Genomic DNA, 21440 nt, shown 5'->3' with positions numbered 1-21440 from the left:
ATATAAAAACCCCCAACTCATGCCTCAGTCTGGTGTGTGGGTGAAAACTGGATGAAGTCCTTTAATTGCTCCCCTCAGGACGCTGACGTATAGCAGGCTTATGCTCCATCCGCTGCCCCACACAGTAATGCGGTTGCTGTTTATTTCCGTGTGTGTGCATTCAGTTTTCAGCACCATTCGTGGACGCTGGAGTAGAAGAGCGGCGGATAAACCTGCTCTTAGCTTGAGATATGTTGAAATCGTAGGCATTAGCGGCAGTTAGACAGTTTTGGTTGCAGATTTCATTGACATTGTAGTGCAATCAAGGGTTCATAAGGTGACACTGAAGCCAGTATTTCCACTGCACAGGCCTCAGATCTGCCAGAGCTCGTCGAGGGCTGGTGGAGAGAGGAGGCAGACATGAGTAGCTAGATACACGCACACATACAGACACACACACACACACCCCACATGCTGTCTGGCTGAGATAATCTCGTCTCCATCTGCTTGCCATGGATCTGTAATAGGCTGCTCCTGCTGCTTCCCTGCCTGCCTGCCTTCTCTCCCTGAGACTGAACTAGCTTAAAATAATCAACATTATCGACAGCAGAGATTGGCCAGACTGGGCGGGCAATCACACCCAAATCCCTCCGTTTTTGGAGCAAATTCAGGGCGTTTGTCCCTATTTATGTGTTTGTTCTGGCCCACATACATTCTAACGCCAATGGCTGCTGCTGCTGCTGCCCCACTTGGATTCGCACCTGCGATTGTGCGTATGTGTGTGTGTGTGTACACGTGCATGCATGAGCGTGTGCGCTTGGATGTGTCCACTCATGTATGTTTTTGCGTCGGGGGCCTGTGTGTAGCCCATATGTCTGTGTTCATCAGGGGACACTGAGATTTTGCAAGGCGAGCATGTGTGTGACGTGCATGTTTGTGTGTTTCCGTCCGCAGGCACGGCAGCAAGCTCAGATGAGGCACCAGATGGCTGCTGACAGTAAGAGCGATTACTCCTCCTACCTGCAAAAGTTCAACCAGGAGCAGAATGAGCATTACTATACAGTCATCCCCAACATATTCCAGGTAGCTACAACAGCATCAATACTCTGTCCAGCTGATTATTTGTTACAGATGGTTAAACATATAGAAAACCTGATATTTTATGGTAAGAATCCATCATTCTTGAACTGTTGTTACAGTATAGTGCCAAAAGCTATTAGCACACTATGGTACATAATGATATAGACAATATAATTTTCAACACCCAGCTCTGCACACTAAACCCTAAATCCATCAGTCACTCTGCATCACATGCCAATGAACCCTGTATTCACCTGTGAATATGTATTGCGTTTGTTTGTATAGAAACTCCAGGAGATGGAGGAGAGGAGAATCGAGAGGATAGGAGTGTGCATGAAGACGTTTGCGGAGGTGGACCGTCAAGTGCTGCCCATCGTAGGGAAGTGTTTAGACGGCATGACGAAAGCTGCCGAGTCCATCGAGCCCAAGACTGTGAGTACACACATGTAGCCTACATACTTGCACATGGGACACATCACTGTTTGATCGGGGGTAGGTTCTCACTCAGTCAGTCAGTCAGTCAGTCACTCACTCACTCAACACCCTCACTATACCAATCAGTCCTTTACTATAGCAATAATAAGCTAATAGCTACAACTGATTTTCACCAGATTCTTAGAGGATGCTGAGAGTTAGTGGAGGAAACCAAAGGCTCAAACTGAGGAGGGATGACTTTAAGAGCTGATGCATTACACACAGACAGCTACAAAAGCTGGCTCCCACTTTCTGGAGAGTGTTGCTAAGTGACTATTCGCTGTCAACCATGGCTGTAGAGGAAAGTTAGACGAGTCCACTACAATTAACTACCTGTTCTGGAAACTGGAGAAAATTAACCGACGTATATTCTAAATCTTCTGTAGAGAAAGAGATGCTGAGATCCACTGACAGGCTTTGTATTTTCAGGCTATCCACATTTCCAAAGCCAATATGCATTTGTTGGTTTCAGTGTTGTCCCATGCCTTTTGTTGTATGAATTCTGAGGGCCACATTAGCTCAGTACTTGCAATAGAAAATGAGCGGTGTGATATATTGAGATGTCTCATGTTGGCTGCCTGCCTTATGTGACCAAAAAATAAAAACTATCCCCAGGGATTGTGTATGTGTGTTTGTGTGTGTGTGTCTAGCTGTGTGCATGGACTAGCTCCAAGGAGATGACTTAGGCCCCTGACTAGCTGTTGCAGTAAACAACGGCGGGGAATAACAGATCACATGCTTCGTCTCTCTTTCTCTCTTTCTCTCTCCATCTCTCCTTCTCTCTGGTATACAGTACACAGCAACAGAGCTTTGACCCCTGATCCCAACCCCTTCAACCAGACCCTCAGCCCTTATCAGTTCACATAGGCAGATGCACACTGCACTTGATTAATGTGCTTTTTCCTGCATCTGACGAGCCTGGCTGTGTCCCGACCTTAGCGTTTTCATCATAGCTCCTGCCTGACAGATTGAGGTCTTTTCCTTTCTCTTCTCTGGCCCACAAACTGAATAAAGGCAGCCTTTCTCCCTCTCCTCTCTGTGATTCACTGATGAACTGCTAACAGAAAAAGCTAACATAAACAACTGAGTCACCAAACCACTATTGTTTATGGCAAGTTATCTCCAGACCTGCTGATTAGCTGGACAAACTCAACAAAGGAGATGCAGTGTGCAGGGAGATCCCCCTTTGACTCATTACTTTACATGTTTCTTCTATTTTAAAATCAAGATGTAGAAAAAAATGTATCATGGATATAGCAAACATAAGGCCGGTATTGATTGTTCTGACCTCTGTTAGGACTCGAAGCAGGTGGTGGAGTCCTACAAGTCGGGGTTCGAGCCCCCAGGAGACGTGGAGTTCGAGGACTACGGCCAGGCCATGAAGAGGACGGCATCCGAGACCAGCCTGTCCAACACCAGGGAGCCCAAGGAGAAGCCTGGTGGCAAGAGCAAGGGCAAACTGTGGCCTTTCATTAAGAACAAGAACAAGGTAACACATGAACGCACACTGAACACACACACTCGCATTTACACCCGAACGCACGGCGAGGCCTCACTGGCTTTATAGTGCGGGGATTCGTCATTTCATTTTCACTCTGCAAGAGTGTCCTCGTTTGGAGGTCAGCTTGCACTTGGAGGACTTCTTTGTGGGTTGGGGTGGAGGGCTGCGGGGGTTTTGCAGGTTGTTTGGGTCTCGGTGTCTTGCAGCTAGAGAAGAAATATGTCTTCAGTGTTTCATTTTTAGTAATTGTTACATTAATACCTGATATGTGTTTCGTTTAAATTTGATTTCTGTCTAGAAGTTTTGACTTCTGTTCAGTTCTGTTCAATTCAAGAAATGTGTTGCTAGTTCACTGTTAGTATTGCCAGTTTTGTTGTTATTATTTGCCACCCGTTTCCTTTTCCCCTCGCTGGTCATTCACTGGCAGTCACCCTCACCGATGTGGAGCCTCCCCTCTGTAACGTTAACCCACTAATGCATTTCTACCTTCACTCTGCGGATGGACTCAACTGTCAGATATTAACTCGCTCTCAGACCCCAAAATAACAGTCTCCCTCACCATCTCCCCTTGACTGACTTGACTGGTGATCAGCCTGGAATGGCATCCTTCAATCTCCTGCTTCTAAGCCGATCTCTGACTGTCATATGGGCGGAGGTGGGAGGGTGGGAGGGTGGCACAGTTTGCACTGAACTAGATCAGGGGGTGAGTGAGTGATCGGGTGTGTGTGAGAGAAAGGCTGAAAGGAAGGAGTGTGCGATGACGGACGAAAAACCCCAGCATACTTGTGCGTGTGATGAACTCATCCTGGACCCTGAAAATAAGGCTTAGCTGTTTAGAACAGTATCTTTTATGTACTCAGGGTAAATTACCTATAGCAGGTGTTCAGGAGCACAGACAGCCATAAAGAGAAATGCATCCTGTGTCAGACAACCCACACACACACATACATGCATAACGGAAACACACACACACACACACAAATGTCATGGTTTTCTGTATCTTCGAGATTAGTATAAAATGATTCATATTTCAGAATATTGTATAAGTGTTTTTATCAGTTGTTATAGAAACTATTGCCTTTATACAGTGCCTCCCCAAGTCCAGAGTTCCTTAGTGAATTCAGATAGTATTCCTTGGAGCCGCCAGTTGATTTGTCAACCATCTCTCTGCTTTTTTGTTTCAAAAGAAGGGTTTCTGAATCTCTTACCCATGCATGCTCATCGAGCGGTAGAACTCATCACTGCATCATTCTCTAACTCCCAAAACACCGCTTTATGAATTAGGCAGTCGAGTGTTTTAGGACAGCGATAGGCAATTAGGTTTCTCTGATGATGACCTCAAATTCAGCTGCTGACATCCTGGGGGATGTGGTGAATTTCTAGTCCTCGCTCGCATGTGATGAGGTTTGGAAAAAAAGCAAACGATTCTAAAATGGAAGACTGCATGTGCTTCGAGTGGAACTCTCTGCTTTGTCGCAGCCGCTTGCTTTAACGCCCTTTTAAGCTTCCTACTCACTCTGTTTGTTTTCTTCTTTTGACAGTTGTTGTTTTTGTTTATGTTTTCTGTGTTGGACGGTTTTCCACAACAGCATAACAACTGAAACACTAGGTTCGATGTGCCTTCGGTTGTCTTTTGTGTTCCGTTTGGGTTTTTCTGTTATCTGTTTATTTTTAATATTTGTAGGAGGCTTATTTATTTCGTTTTGTGTTCCCTCCTCTTCTTCTTTGTCTTTTTTTTTTTTGTTTGATTCTTGCCCCCCCTTCTTCCATATTTTTCCTCCTCTCTCCGTCACGGCTCCCTCTCTTACTGGTAGCTTATGTCCCTGTTAACGTCCCCCCACCAGCCCCCCCCCGCCCCCCCAGCCTCGTCCCCGCCCTCACCCTCTGCTGTTCCCAACGACCCCCAGTCTCCCAAGCAGCACAAGGAGCCCCTCTCCCACCGCCTCAACGACTTCATGACCTCCAAACCCAAAATGCACTGCCTCCGGAGCCTGAGGCGAGGGGTAAGTGTGTGTGTCCAGCAGCTCTGTGCATGTGTGTGTGTGTGTGCGTGTGTGTGTGTGTGTGTGTGTGTGTCCTCACCTGTATCTCTGAGCTCTGTACCTGCACCACTGTATGGGTGAGGTAAGATAAGCGCACTCTGCTTGGCCCATGGTCTAGTTTGAGGGTCATAATGCCTACATGGTATTATCATGAAAATGTGTCATAGCAGTTGATTTCAGTAACATTGTCTCCATTACCAATAACTGAATGCATCTATATGTAGGCAATGTGACCACAGTTACAAAAAAAGAGTGTTCACGTTGGGCCTCTGCCCCGTTACAGCTTCACATGAGCTTTATATAATAGAATTTGCTGTTCCGAATAGTAATTGGCTTTTTCAAAAATGAATATTCTTATTACAAAAGGACTAATATGGTGTCTTCAACAAATTTAATTCAATCAGTAAACATTATAACAAGCCTCTGGCCTTCACTCATACAGTGCTCAGCCTCTTTCTGCTTCTGTAGCATGCTTCGTCAGTGCCTAACTCTGAATCCATGGTCCCTCTCTGTCTCACCAACACTCTCTCCATCTTGTCCCTCCATTCTTCATATTAACACTGTGCTCACCATGACATCCCCTCTCACCGATCTCCCCCCCCCCCCCCCCCCCCCCCCCTTGACAGAAATTAGCAAGATGCCTGAGCAGTCTTGGCAATAGCATGGAGGCAGCAATCGCTCCCGGTGCACTTCTCCACAGTCTATGCTGGAGGCAGATTGCTTTTTCTCGCACATGGACAGGAAAAGACTATAAAATCTGGCAATGACCACGATATGCATCAAGTGATGGGTAGCGGATATGGCAGCAGCGTGACGCAGGCTGATTGAGTCGCTCAGTGTGGAGTGAGACGGCCAATAAGAGTAATTTTAGATGGCTTCCCGGAGGGTGGCTTAACACGAGCACTTTATCAGCACCACCCCAGGGTCCTGTTGTCATCGCCAGTTCCTATTCTAAAATTCAATCCATGTTGTTAATGGAATTGCTCGGGCCGGGCCGGGTCGCCGCATGCCTGCCCATGATGCAATTCACCCCTCCAGGTCCCCCTGACCTCAGGAATTGGGCGGCTGCTCACGTGTTCCTTCCGGACCCCGCAAATACACTTTGTTTGTACTCTTGTGTATTTAAAAGGGCAGCAGTTACTCAAAGTAAAGCATTTCTATAGATCGGTGCTAACATGACGTCTGAAAAAGCAAGAGAACAATACGGTGCAGCGGTGGAGTGTGTGAGCGTATCGTAGAGGAAATGATTGAAGGTCAGCAGAAGAAGGAAGTGCATGTTTTTTCTAAAGCGGGAGAGATGTAGCAGGAAGTGCACGTTTCTGAAAGCGGAAGTGCTGAAACAGCTCTCCAAAAGAGAGATAAAAACAGCGTGCAGAGCTAAATCAGATGCATTGTGTTCTTGCTACACACAGATTAAACGATTTCAGTTTGACCTTACTGTAACACACATAAGTTTGAATGAAGGTTTGGAGTGGATATTTTTTTTTATTGTTGTACTTGAAGCTTGTCTCTGAAGGGATATTCATATAATCATATCTTATTTTGACAGCTAAAACCCTTTAGAGGGTTCATTTAAATTAATTTCCACTCCATTTAAATTATTTTCCACTCCTTTTCATACCCCATGCAATAACCTGTTTATGTTTTTCCATGTATATAGATGTTGTTTTGACTTAGACTATAATTTTACGATGTTTTTGCTTTCTTTTAGGAATAAATCTACCGCATACATAGGCCAAGAAAAGAAACAGAAGATGTAGATCCAGTAAAATAACGAGCCCTTCAGGGACGCTAGCCCCCCTCACCTCACCAGCACAGACAATATGGGCTAATGCCTCCGAGCAGCTGCTGGTGGAGAGCCAGAGCGATTCCCCAGCCCTTTAACAAACAGGCCTGTACTCCATATGGTCAGCTTCTCTAGCAACACTTCCTCACCTATGCCTTCTATTGGTCACTGTGACACGGAAAAGATCCAATAAAGATTTAATAAAGTCTAGTATTATTCGTGCCAGTGGCAAGAGATAAAAACGTATTTCCTTTTTGTAGTTGCAGCTGGAGTTATATGAACAAAACACAGCCTGTTATCCCTCCCCCACCTCCTGCAGTGAGAATATAGTACCATGTTAGGGATTAGGGAAGTCGTGCCAGTGGAGGTGGGGTGCTGTCTGTCTGAGCCTGCCCAGTGGAGGGATGTCTCACCCTGCAGGAGAGCCCTTGTGCAGTGCATATCAGCCCTCTAATCCATCAACAGTCACTGTGTGTGTGTGTGTGTGTGTGTGTGTGTTGCGTGTGTGTATACGATGAAGTGGGAGGGGAGGAAACAGAGAAAGAGTGTGTATTTGAACTTGAAAGTGCAAGAGAGTGTAAGAGCGTAAGGCAGCAGTGCTGTTTTCTCATTAGTTTCCATGCGTACTGATTGACGGAGCTGTGTTCTCTCCTGCGACCACCGCAGCAGCAATCCCCGCGCTCGCTCATTTATCACAAAGAGCTCATGAAGAGGACTCTGGGCCGGCCCACATATGCTTTCGAGGCCAGGCAATATGTTGTAAGTGTGTGTGATGGGAGTCAGCGTGTGTGTGTGTGTGTGTGTATCTGTGACGTGTGTTTCTGTGAGCGCGTGCAGGTGCATGGATGTGAGTCCGAGTGAATGTGTGATGAGTGTGTGTGTGTGTGTGTTGGTGAAAGCCATGTACAACACAGACAGTAGTCTCATTAATAATAATAATAATGTAGACATCCACAAAAACAATTTCTAATCTCACACATTCAGTCTCCATGAGGAGTTTCTACCTCAAATGATTCTATTTCTTCACAAAGGAGGCTAGTGTCTGTGCCTGGCTCGGTGTCGATCACATGGCTCTGACACGTGTAGAACCGAGTCAGATGATCAGAGAAGATGATGACTTCATTCCACATCCCGCATATCAGCTTGAGGTTTCCTTGTCGCCCCGCTGTGTCCTCCCAAACCCGCAGTCGTTTCAGACCTCCTCTCCGCTGAGCATCTCTTAGGGGTCAATTCGCAAAGTGTCACAAGCACCTGAGGATGTGGGGATTGTGGGTGTGCGGATGCCATTCATCCTACCCGGCAATCGCCCTTCCTCGCTGTTTTACATCTCACTGTCAGGTGGGTGCAACATTAGGTGAGGTGTTGGTAACACTTTGGATCGGGGTCCGGCTTGCAGTACCCAGAATTCACCCCTCCAGGGCTTTCTCTGTGCTGATGTTGCCATAGCTGTGTTACCTGTCTGTAAGGACCATTTGCCTGTATATCTCTGTCTGTCTGAATGGAAGAAACGCTCTAGCTCTAAGACTTATGCTTGTTTTTTTTTTTGTTTTTTTTTTACTTTTTCATGCCAAGACATATAGAAATATAGTTCTCATCCGAGGACCAGGCTGAAACAGACACAGGGCCCAAGTTGGATCCCAACCCACAATTTAAGAAACGTGTGAGCGAGATAGGATTGTTTGAATTAGTGTGCTACTGGAAGTAAGGCTTCTCACAGGGAAAAAGGTGAGAGCAGTTTGGGTGGGGGGGGGGTCATAAGGCACCTTAGGGAGGCCCGCAGCAGGCCTTTCCAGGTGGATGACTAGTGGCATAGTGGACTAAAGTGAGTGGAGCTCCTGAGTGCACCGGCCTGTGAGCCTCTAACAGGATTACAGGTCATCTGCTCCAGCTCTACCAGCGAATGGCTGTTAACCTCCGCTTCTCTTTGGATTCAAAACAATAATAAGCACTCAAAAGATTGCCTAAATAAGCTCTTCAGAACAATTTCTTCGGTTCTTTCCACTCTAATTTTCCATCATTTATTTTTATTTAATAGTTAATCATTGTTCCTTTACGAGTTCTACCATTCAACCGCTTTTACTTTTTTTTTTTGGAAGTACATTATAGGCGCTGACGTGCGTAGACTTTTCTTAGCGACAGTGTTGTTGAGGTGAGTTACGATGGTTCAGCTGTCAACCCGGGAACAACTTCTCTCCAACCTGTCTGTGTATCTGCCTCCATTTCAACTCGTGGAACATGATCTGCTTATGGTGATACATGTTTCTGGTGCCCTCTGCTGTCTCTTGCCTGTCATTGCGATGGCAGTAGAGAGGGATCAAGAGGCAAGGGGGCACACAGCACACCCATCCCTGTCACACAGTCACTATCCCTCCACTTCTTTCTTTACATTTCTCTCCGCTGTCTTCCCCTACTTTTACTCTCATTCTTTACTTCATGCTTGTGCAGTAGACTGGCCTTTTTCGCCAACTTGACATCTCTCATTTTTCATTAATCCATCATGCCGGAAATGTTAGACTTCACCAAATTAGAAAAGAGTGGGGGGGGGGGGGGGGGGGTTATATCTGAAATTGGTTCATATTTTAGATGTTGAAAGGGCTTTTTTTTTTTTTGCGTATAAATCCAAATACTTTTCCATGCACATACTCTTCCACAGTATGCCCTCTTTTCATTAACTGGTGAAGTTTGGCAAAAGGAAAGCGTTACCATCATCAAAATACATGTAAACAATTTCTGTGTACTGGAGAATGACCAAATGCTCTTTATATCCTTCTGATGTTGACTTTTGTCTGTTCTCTTTCTCTCTCCTGCGCCTCGCCATTTCTCTCTTCTCTTCCCCCCCGTGAAGCTTTCTCTCAAGCTGGTAAGCATGACCGTATAACCGCACGACCGTAGCGGCATGACCATAGCACGCATGTCACGTCCTCCCAGTAACACAGTGTCGATAACGTTCGTGTACGCCGTTATGTTTTTGTTTTGCTTTTTTTTTTTTTTTTTTGGTCCAAGTTATTAATTGGTTTATTTTGCTGTGACACAACGATGGACTTCAGACTCATGTTGTTGTCTCATTTGTGTGTTATTTTTGTTTGTGTTTATGTTGTGGTTGTGTTCTGTCGCGTCTCTCCCAACTGTGTCTGTGGTCTCTGTGGTGCAGATCACACTCAATTCCCACGTCCGGAATCTCATTGAGGTGATCAGATTTACGCTATGTTATATCTGTCTGTCTCTTAGTCTGTCTCGTAGTCCCTGTCCGCTCTTGTGATTGTTAGAATCAAGGATAAATATCATAAATTCTGATCTTCTGTAGTAGTTGTTCACACACGTCCTTGCACTGCATGCCAATTTCAGTAGATGTCTATTGAGTTACCCAGATGTCACCGCGACGGCCTCTAAATGCAAGGTTGAACTACTCTAACTGCCTTTATAGAGTGTTTTTCTGTCAAACTAATGGAAGAAAACCGCACAATGGCAAGCCTCCGCAGAGGAATATCAACTATTCCTCAACATTTGCCTCAGAACAGACAGAAAATAAAAAAAATATATTTTCACACTTTCCAGATCAACTTGACTTTGTGGTGAAGTTGACCTACGATTCGTATCAACAGTCATTTCTACTTACTCATTTGGTTTTAATAAACCTACATCTGATATTAAACAGAACAATACATTTGCAATTCTTATTCATTCCTAAATGAATCACAATACAAAGAATAAATCAATCGTGTTAGCTAATACTCCTCTTTGATTAAGTCTGATCATGTAGAATTGAGTTATAGAAGTGTCAATCTTACATTATACATATAGATAAGACTGTTTTAATTTGTTCTGAGGTACTTAGAGAATGTGATCACTCACACCTGATGTAACTTGTCATTGCTAGGGGAGCATGTGTCAGTGCATGATGACAGCTCTTTGTTATGTTGCATGCCTGGTAAGTGTTGCGTGGTGATACAGGAAGAAGGGGTAAGATCACCGTGGTAACCAGCTGCTGTGTGTGACCTGGTTTTTGTGCAGTGAACCCTGACCTCAAGCCTGTAGCACCTACAGCATTATCCTTCGGTGCCACTGTGTCCCATCGTAATGAGATCTAATTGCAACCCTGACCTATCCAGTCCAAGCACCATTATAATGCGCTTTTGCCACTCAGACACCGAACCGCAGAGCAGCTAGCACTATCTGATAGCAATACTGATGCATTATGTCCGCAGAAGTTTGGAGAGAATGCCGAGCAATATGACTCATCAGTTCGGCGTAACGGACTGGAAACTTTCTCATCAGGAAATATGATAGTCGCTGGCCTGCCAAGACCTCGCACTCACACAAGCCTCCATTTAAGAACACACAGTGCTGTTAGAGAACAGCCAGACAGCTTCACGCCCAATAGCCAGCACATACTGAAATACAATATGATATTTTATTACATTTTCTAATGCATTCACTGAGAGTGCTAGTTTAGGCTTGGGACTGAATAGGTGTAAGGTCTCACAGACAAAACGACCCAAATCTCAATGAGTGTGTGTTAGAGGGTGGCTGCAGTATCTCCCTCATTCTCCACTTATCCGACCTTTATCCATTTGTGGTTCAGGGCGTTTTACAACAAAGGGGGGATACTGCACCTAACTACCACTAACTAGGAATACATCTGTTTGCTGGTACCTGAGAAATACTAGAATATGCCCCCGTTAAAACAGCAACACAAAAAGTAATGAGCTATCAGATCCTGGTCTTCTGTGTCTTATTCTTTCTCTCCTTTTTGGTTCTCCTTCCTGCCTCTCTCTTCCTCTCCCTCCCTTTCTGTCCCAGGGCTCCGGACCAGAGGACTTCAGCCACCTGCCGCCGGAGCAGAGGAGGAAGAAGCTGCAGGGCAAGATAGATGAACTGAACAAGGACATTCAGAAGGAGATGGACCAGAGGTATCGAGAACACATCGGTCGACATGCCTTTATATACAGTATATACAACGAAGGCTTGATGGCTTGTGTCAGCGGTACTGATGTGAATGTTTTGCTCTTCTAGGGACGCTCTAACTAAGATGAAAGACGTCTACGTGAAGAACCCTCAGATGGGAGACCCAGCCAGCGTAGACCCCCGGCTAACAGAAATAGGACAGAACATCGAGAAGCTCCAGTTCGAATTGCAGAAATTCGAGGTTCGTTCGGTGCCACTCTTAGTTCTCATTTCTGGAAGTGTTAGTGTTGGCAAAGCAATGTTGTTTGGTTTATCTCAGACAGTAAATAATGAGCGGTTCAAACACACGTCTCCTGCTGGGGGAGATCCAGAGAAGCCGGCTGCTCTTCCTTATTAGGAGAAGACGTGCTGCTGTATGTTCCAGCCCTGTGCAGGGAGAGAGGAGTCCCAGAGCAGCGGCCTGGATGAACCCTGTAAATAAATGGCAAACAAACCGCTGCGCAAGGCAAAGGTGTTCCTTCCTTTGCAAATGTAAAGGCCGTCTGATTCACGATGGACAAAAACAATTCCGTCCCACTGGAAATGGATTTAGAGAGCTTGATTGATGAGCTGCAGCGTAATGAGTGTGTGTGTGTTTCAGGGCTGGTTAGCGGAGGTGGAGGGGAGGATGCCATCCAAGAGTGACACAAGCCGGAGACAAAGTGGACTCTATGAGACCCAGAACAACACATCGGTGGGCAACAGTTGTGCCCAGGACAGAGAGAGGTATGGCACACTCTCACAAGAGTCCCCCCCGCCCACACACACACACACACACACACACACTGAAACAGATACAGACACTCAAAAACACACACACAGTTATACCAAACATCAATCACACTTCCGCATAACCCTGCTCTATACTTACACATAGAGTTACCCCACAACTTTTTTTTTTTTTCGGCCAGAAAGTATGTCTGTTTTTACTGTGTACTTATTGTGTGTGTGTGTTGGCCCTTGAGCAGCCCGGATGGCAGTTACACAGAGGAGCAGAATTCAGAGACTCAGGTCAAAGCCAACACCAACCCCGTCCCTGTCCCCGCCCCCGCCCCCGTCCCCACCTCCTCCACACCGGAGTTCGACGACGAGTTTGACGACGAGGAGACCCTGCCCACCATCGGCACCTGCAAAGCCCTGTACCCCTTTGAAGGTAGCTACAACCGCAGATTTTGGAAATGAGAAGAGAATCAGACCCACTAGAATGGAAGCTCTTGCACATGCATGCATCTATATAAAACCAAATTGCTATAAAGTAACCAAATTAAAGCAAACATATAAACAGTCAGAAATAATGGTAGAATGGTAGAAATAAGTTATTAATTAAATGCAAATTTAAATAAGTTTCAGTTTTGTCTTAAAAGAAGATGCAGAGCATTAATAACTTGATCAATGGAAGGGTTATGATGTCTCTTAGTGATAAGCATTCAAAACAGCTTTTTCTCGCACAACTGTAACTCCAATATTGAATTCATCCATCAATTCCAAAATGAAAACATTTTTTTTCAACTTTCCTGCACTCTTTTTAATAGCACAGGTATCCTCATTCAGCTATGGAAAACTTTATAGGGAGAAAATTGAAATTTTCCACCACATTCCCTGGTTTACTTTCTGTAATAGTATAGGAGTTGCTGAAAACGTTTTCAGTGATAAAAATAAATTGTATGTTTCTCGACTCTCGCCTCTAAAATAAGGCCAGAAGTCATAACAAGATCAAGTAGGAATTTGAGTTTGTGAATCAGTCCAGTGACAGATTATGTCAAATTTAAACATTTTATTAGATTTATTACTATATAGTCAACTAGAATAGGTTATTTCTTATTGAAAGAAAACAAACTCAAAAGAATTTCATAGGGTTTCACTTGAAGTTATTCCCATGAAATCAGCAAGAGCCACCACCTCAACCATCGAGTGTGGGCTTTTGAAAGTTAGAGAGCTTAGATGGAGAAGTGAAATTCAACCCACGTCTCTGTCACCATAGGAACAGAAAGACTATTTGAACCAATGACATCAGAACAAATGAGGATCTTTGCTCACTGATCTAACACGAAGACTAAACTTGACATCAACAGTTAAACTTTGAAATGATCAGGATTACAAATGAGCACTTTGGCATTTGAGCACTATTTGGCATTTTGTTGAAGTTCTGCTGAAGCATGACTGATACTGCTGGCTCCATTCTGGCCTGCTCAGCACTGCAGAAGCCACATTAGTCTTAATCCAATTTACAGACATTACTTTATATACTGGGATGCACGCTTGATCGTCTAGTCATCCTCCAGGAAAGAGCATTTCTGGTCTTTTTTCAAGTCTTTTACTTCTGTGATGAAGGAAGCACTCTTGCTACAACCTCTGCATAGGTGCAGGAGTCAAAGAGACACTGAGTTTGGTGAAATATCGTTGCTTCCACGTCTGGCTTGCAGTGAAGTGAGATGAAGCAGCACAGGGAGGAAATGGGATCAAGTGGGGTCAGGTAGTGGGAGCTGTTGTCAGTGAACAGATATGCTGGCTGACATGGGACAGGAATCATGTAAGGAACCTGGCCTTTTTTGAAGCTCCCAGTGGGAAGGGGAAGGGATCCGCGATTGCTCTGAATGTTCGGCGGAGGGACCTGGAACCTCTAGACCTGGGGTAGGTGCTGTGTGCACGAGGAAAATGACAGCTCTGGATATGGTTTTGGGAGGGTCATGTCATCCCTGGAAATAGGCTGGATGGATTTGGGATCTCTGAATGAGGAGGATGAGTCTGACTTTTTTGAAGAAAGGTGTATAGAGGAACCCTGTCATCTCTGGGAGGAGAGTGGAGGGAAATCTAGTTATTTCTTAGTGAGAGGTGGAAAAGGGCCCTGATCTTACCAGTTTTTACCATATTTTGGCTTAATTTTTGACCCTGCTTACTGCTTTCTGTGACCCTTTTCTGATTCCCTATCCCGCTGGATTAGCCTCCTCTTGGTGCTCTGGGACTCCGATTTACAAATTAAACACTTGATCTGCATAAAGGTAGTTAAGCAAAGACAGAAGTAAGCACAACTTTACTCGCTCACATCGCTATATTTCTACACTTCTGTTTGTACCTATTTGAGTTCTAATTCCTTACTCCCTGCCTGATGTCTGTTACTTCCATCTCCTAATCCTTCTCTCCTATTTCTCTTTTGTTCCCCACCTCCTCCAGGTCATAATGAGGGCACCATCTCGGTGGCAGAGGGGGAGCTGTTGTACGTCATAGAGGAAGACAAAGGAGACGGCTGGACGCGAGTGCGCAGGAACGAGGACGAGGAGGGATACGTCCCGTCGTCCTACATCGAGGTCTTTTTGGAAACGAATGCCAAAGGTGCTATGACATACATTTAACTCAGCAAGTGTGTTTTTCTTATTGTGGGTCAGGAAAATTTCCGTCCCCCTGCCGAGGGAGTGGGGCGAGTTGCGGAGATCCAGGATAAATATTGGTTGTTCAGATCAGAGAATGCCCCCACTTCCTCTCTCTCCCAGTGGGAAGGACCAATCAGATTTGTCCATTGTGCCTCACGACAGTTGGGACAGTTGGGGTCAATAGGTTGAGGTGTCAATATACACTGTACTTGAGCTACGATTACAAGAAGATACATGTCTTAAGAGAACACACTGGAAGCAAGTAATGTAGCTGAGCCAGGCAGATGTTGTGGAGGCAAAGTGTGGGTGTGAAATGAGCTGGAAGGGAGCTTGAGAGCGGAAGTCTGGCCTCATGTTCACTGCAGTGCCACCTAGCGGCCACAGAAGACAAAACATGGCTTCCCCAGTCAAACCTCAACATGATGGGAAGAATCACCTGTTGACAATTATCAGCAGTACATATTAAACACACAGTACTTGACAAAAGTGTTATTTTTTTTCTCTTACTGTAAGACTTGAAAGTACAGATTACCTTTTTGTTGCTTTCCACTCGAACCCTCACACGTTATTAATCAACAGCACTCAGAGATCTAGTTGACAGTGTCTATTATTTAAGAATCTGAACCACAGCCTCAGTCTAATTTTTGAGTCAGTATGATAATAAATCACTAAATTCAACTGCGTGAATGTACATACCATTTGAAATGACAATGAACGTCAAGTGAAAGCCGGGAGCGAGACTCTCAAATCATCGCCCAGATTATTGTGTTTTGGTCACTTGCTGTACCTAATAGGAAAGCATGCTAGATGTGCAATCATGCAAATGGCAAAATGTAAGTTAAATCTGCTGTAAGATATATATATATATATGAAAAAATATTTTTGTAGGCTATAATAAGAAAAAAACAAACATGTAAAAACACTCACTGCGCCCACTCATAGGTGTTGCATGCTGTAGCTTAATTGTAGTGCTGTTACATAATGAGAAAGTTAAGTTGTGGAAATAATTACTCTGTCCCCTGGTAAGGATTAATCTTTTAAAATGTTTGATACTCAAATTAGCAAGTAACACCCCCCTTTAAAATGTCTTCTCTTCTTTTGTAATCCATCTTTTGGTAATGATAGTGTTGGGCTGTTCTGGTCCTTTTTTCCAGGCCATTGGTAAAGGCATAAAGGACTGAGAGTTAGCTGTACTGAGCTATATGGTGAGAACGGCCTGAGATGTGGGGCTGGTCATGATGTTAAAGCTTTGTGGTTTCTTGCATGAGTCTCTGAGCACCGCCTCTGGGCGAGGTGCATTTTAAAGCATGGTCTGAGTACGGCCTCTGTGTTATTAATTAGTTCAGTGCTAGAATAAGAGATTCTACACCATTTAAAATGTCTACTAATACGGGCACTGATCTTCATTTTGAAGTTAACACTGACTCAAAACATCTCTTTTTTTGACAGTTTCTCATTACACAAATCTTTGTTCCTGCTGAACGTCATTTTACAGTTCTTTAATCAGTGTTGATGGCTTGTTACTGGTTGTGCTGGTAGTCATTACCATCAGTGCTCTAAATACACATTTCATATCTCCTGTGATTTTTACGGAGGTGCATTTGAAATGTGGTGCATGCTACAGCATTTGTGGGATTTTTCTCCATTTTTCATGACATGTGATTTCAGCATGTTGTGACAAACTAGAGTGGCTGCTTTTAAACATGAATTCATGCCAGAAGAAAACCAAAGGGGAATAACCTGAAAGGTCCTTAGTTGAAGGTACTTACTAAACAGATACAGCTGTAAGCTAATGAAGCCTTTCACAGGTATGCACAGATTACATACACCAGTATGCTGACACCACAGTATTATTTGCCATGTGAAAATAGGTTAATATATGGAACTACTGCTTTCTTCCTTCTCTCTGTATCTGAATAATTGGGTTTCTGTCTTGTACCTGATTGCCTTGAGAAGTATCTAACTTTTCTTTTTGTCATTTTTTGTTTGTTTGTATTTCCTTTTTTTTTTTAATTTCAGATTCCTAAAAGTGTGAGGCTGGCTGAGGAATGGCAGGGCAAGCAGCCTGGGAGAAACCACCATGTTCCTCAAATGCTCATAGAGTCAGAGAGAGAAAGTGAAAGATGACCTGAATCTAAAAGAGGAGGCTGATTATAATGCATCTCAATTTCCAAACCGTTACAAAAATCTGTCGGTAGTATTATGCTTCTTCTGCAAAACTCTCTGGCGTGAAGCAACGATAAGAGAAATCCATCCAAATTTTAGCGCCCATAACCTTTCCATTCTTAACACCCATACAACAACAATCACAACCACAATAAAAAAAAATTGTTTTCGTTGTTTTCAGCAAAGCTTTGCTTCTTGATGTAACTAACTCCGCTTGCGCCACGCGCGGTCATGACAGCGGCTGTTGGCTTCCTCGCTCTGAACGCCCCTCGGCCCCGCCACTTCTCCCTTTCCTTACCTTTGCCCCCAACGCACACACGCATACACACACACACACACACACACATGGCAGGGTGTGGTCAGAGACAGGACGGAGACCAGCTGGAGGTGACCTGAACACTTCGCCCAGCGGGCCACAGAAACCACCTCAAACGACCAGGGGAGGAAGCCGTGCCCCCTCGTCAAACACCTCCATCCAACCTTGTGTGTGTGAGGGAGTCCGTCAGGTCACACACACACAGACTCCTCACTCACTCATTGACTCAACGGCATCGCTGAGAGAATCATCCATCTACAAGCGGGGCTAAAAAAACAACCTCACATTCATTCCACTCTTTACAGTCAGCTCCATATTTGCAGGTTCCAGACAGAAAGGAGGGACTGAATGGGGTGCTAATCAGGTGTATGAAGTGCTTCAGGTTGATGTTGTGTGTTTGTTCGATCTGTACGTATGTGTGTGTGTGTGTGTGAATATGCGAGGGGTCTTGTGTGTTTCAATCCTTGTCCCACAATCCCCCACGCCATGACACATCAAAGGGTCCACACTGGGGCAGGTATCCAGGACCAAGTGGAGGGAAAGGGGGGGGGGGGGGGGGGGGGGGGGACGGATCCCACTTCATTCACCGACACTCTCATCCCGACAATTAGTGTCTTGCCCTCTGGTGTCTGTTCCTCTCTCTGACCACAACCCCCCCCCACCCACCCCAGCCCCCCACCCCCCACCTCCACCTCCGCAACCCCTCCCTCCTCAGGCGGCATAAGCCTGCCCTTTGGCTGCTTTGAGCACTGTGCAACAGCTCGGGGCGGGGCCTCTCAGCGTTGTGGTGTGCTGCATGCTTGCCCTGTCTCCTCCTCGCCCCTCTGCTGGCGGCCCGGGGGGGGGGGGGGGGGGGGGGGTTCGGCATACAGCCCCCCTCCCCGCCCACTGGCCTTTCTGTTCAGTTAACCCCCATTGCCTGGTCATATCTTTTTGATTAACCTGTATGCCACCTTTTGGGTTCTGTGCCTGTGGTTCATGTTTTTTTTACTGCTCTTTTCTGTTGTTGGTTTGTCACTGACTGATGTTCTTTTGTCTCAGAAAGCATGTCTACCTGTGTTTTTAACAGTGAGTGAGTGACCTCCTCCCAGTGTCCCCCCCCAGTTTAATCTCATTACTGTCAGCAAAGGACGTTAGGGACCCAACATTGTTGTTTCTGGATGATGTTACGCATAAGTAGGTTATGAATGTGTTGTGCATTTGTTATACTGTAAATATACAGTATGTGTGTAATGACGTTAGCGTTGTGCCGTTTTGATCCGAGTGTCTAACGCAAGTGTTAGTTTACAGTAATCACCTTGTGGACACAGGTGTGTCAGAAGTCGCCACATGGTCCAAGCAACAGTTTACCCAGACTAAAATCTATGAAAATATGATTTATGTCCGATGTTTTTAGCATGGTCCATTTACTGTCTACTGTATATGAAAATATACTGTGATCCACTTCCACACAATATCCTGTGAGTCTGTGACTGAATTATGAGACAAGGCAGAATTATCTATTTTGGGCCTTCTTTTTTTTATGCTATCACTGTTTGAAACCTGAGAGAATGATGCTGATGGTAGTTGTGGTGTAGTGAAAGGATTAAGATGTGATTTTCCAAATGTTTGGGGGCAACTTGAGAGTTTTTCTGATCATAATACTGTCAGACTAGAGAAATGATGTCCACTGATTCCCTCTCTCAAAGGCACATACATGATTTTAACATTTTTATTTTATTTTTTTTGATGATGCTGTTGGGTTGAAGAGATTTTGCTTTCTATTTTAATGTTTTTTGAGCTGGAAATCTATGTTGCACCTGCTTTACCAGCCACTTGTTCTGCCTAACTGTGGGACTGAAATCCCTTAACTGCAAATATGAGTAACAATGACAGTGTTTTGTTTTGAATGAAGCCATTGTTGAAATGTCATCTGAGTCAATATAGAATATAAAAACACGTTTTAAATGGAGAAGTGGAGGACGTAGCGTACAACCGCAAATAAACAATGATCATTTGGACTCAGTGACTTGATGCAAGGAATAAAGCAAATCTCTGCTGTGGCACAGAATCAAATTTAAAAGTACCACGTTTGCTTTTCACCACTCATCGCTTGATCTGTCAAGCTATCAAACAAGCCACTTTTGTTTATTAGCAATAAATGAAAAGATAAATCTTATTTTCACACAGACAGACCATCTCAAAGTTGTTGAGGTAAACAACACATTTATGTGAGGCACACATAACCACTTGGAGGGCAGCAGCAGCTTTATGGTGGCCATCTGCCTGCTGGATCTCCATCTGCGATGCTCTGCATTGAGACCACAAACCCACAAACCTGTAGTCAGTGCCCCAGACTAGGCTGCCTGTACAGAAGAAATGGCGTGTTGGAATTAGAGAGAATATATATGAATATATAAATAAAGTTTAAACTAAGAAAAAAGGAAAACATCTATTTTAACTATGGAAGGTCTTACCATTACTTTTCTGCTTTGCAAAGTAAGACTTCTTTTCCTTTGTAAGGTCTACCAAATGGTGTGTTTTGCACTTTTTTGTTTGTGTTCCATTTGGTAGCCTATGCTTGTGTTTTGGAGCACTGAATACTTTGTATTGTGTTTACTGTGCCAATTAAATATACCTGGAAAGCAAATAATCATGTATTATGTCATTTTTTCCTCGTCATATGGGAATTTAGGCTGCCTGTCACACAAAATAAATATCACAATCCTACAGTATCCATCACAAAGAACAACAGCCAGTTTATTGTCATTTAATACACATAATCATAACCATAATGCATATAATCATGCAGAATTAATTCTGAGGGGATTTTCAGAATGCACTACAAGTTTGTTTTAGGTATAGACAATGTAGATTACTGTTACACACATACATGCCTTTGGAAAGTGGACCAAAGCTATACTTACTGTACATTTAGGCAAGAATAAGATCAGATATAGATGTAATGAATGACTGAAAAGCATAGACTTTCTATTGGGGGATAACAGAGAGTGAAGCCTGTGATCAAAGCACCTCATTGTACTAGGAAATAGGCTAAATGTAAAGGCCTAATGGTAAACTGTAGAAGTACATATAATGTAGGCCTAATAGTAAAAACTAATTCTCATTTTCTTGGAGATCCCTGGCCACTCTGTCTCTCTCTCTCTCTCTCTCTCTCTCTCTCTCTCTCTCACACACACACACACACACACTCACATATCGAGGGCTTGGAGCCAAAGGGGCGTAAGTGCGAATATGAGTATTATATATCAATTGAAAGGTCTCAGTGAGATCTTTTCAGTGCCAAAAGGACACAACTGAAATCATGACCCATAAGTTTTAATTAAACAAAAACTGAAAGCCGTAACAGTAAAAGTAGGGTTTTGTTTGCTGCCAAAAGGGCGTAACTGCACTTACGCCCTTTTGACATCAAGCAAAACCTCACTTTTGACACTGAACAAGCATTGTGGGTAGAGGATTCTAACATCACTTAGGTCAACTCAAAATGCATGCTGATGTAAGTAATGCTAGCATGGCAGCATGATCACATCATTTTTAGTATCCTATTCATATCCTAATTAATATTCTAGGTCAATATTAGATGAATGTAAATATGTTAATATTCCCGTGAAATACTTAGGCCTATAGATTCAAAATGTTATTTTATAATGTTAGGAGTGTGAACTGGTCAAGATGAGCTCTGGTAGTAAGACTGCTGGTAGCTGAAGTTATCCCTCAGTGTTATGAGGAGTTTTACAGGTCTTTGAATGTGTCCCAGGACACATCAATAAGTGATGTGTCCTGG

The 21440-nt window shown here is 44.2% G+C and overlaps 1 protein-coding gene across 5 annotated transcripts in view; it reads left to right on the top strand.

The window, feature by feature from the left end:
- The window catches only part of fnbp1b (formin binding protein 1b), a 61413-nt gene extending 41135 nt beyond the window's left edge, over nt 1-20278 (top strand). For 3 of the 5 annotated variants that reach the window (XM_078287184.1, XM_078287177.1, XM_071924027.2), the window contains exons 7-14: nt 934-1062; nt 1345-1491; nt 2831-3022; nt 11663-11772; nt 11876-12008; nt 12408-12532; nt 12775-12959; nt 14978-15156. In XM_078287184.1, the coding sequence (XP_078143310.1) occupies nt 934-1062; nt 1345-1491; nt 2831-3022; nt 11663-11772; nt 11876-12008; nt 12408-12532; nt 12775-12959; nt 14978-15156 (1200 nt within the window). Of the gene's footprint in view, nt 1-933; nt 1063-1344; nt 1492-2830; nt 3023-4848; nt 5038-7528; nt 7622-9707; nt 9723-10013; nt 10050-11662; nt 11773-11875; nt 12009-12407; nt 12533-12774; nt 12960-14977; nt 15157-17193 lie in introns of those variants that run through there. The other 2 variants (XM_078287187.1, XM_078287182.1) reach the window with 2 other exon arrangements.
- Nucleotides 20279-21440: the final 1162 nt, after the last annotated feature.

Source organism: Centroberyx gerrardi, chromosome 2 (genome assembly GCF_048128805.1).
Source record: "Centroberyx gerrardi isolate f3 chromosome 2, fCenGer3.hap1.cur.20231027, whole genome shotgun sequence".
In the NCBI taxonomy this organism is placed as follows: Eukaryota; Metazoa; Chordata; class Actinopteri; order Beryciformes; family Berycidae; genus Centroberyx; species Centroberyx gerrardi.
Note: the sequence above shows the minus strand (reverse complement) of the source record. Positions and strands in the feature narration are given on the sequence as shown.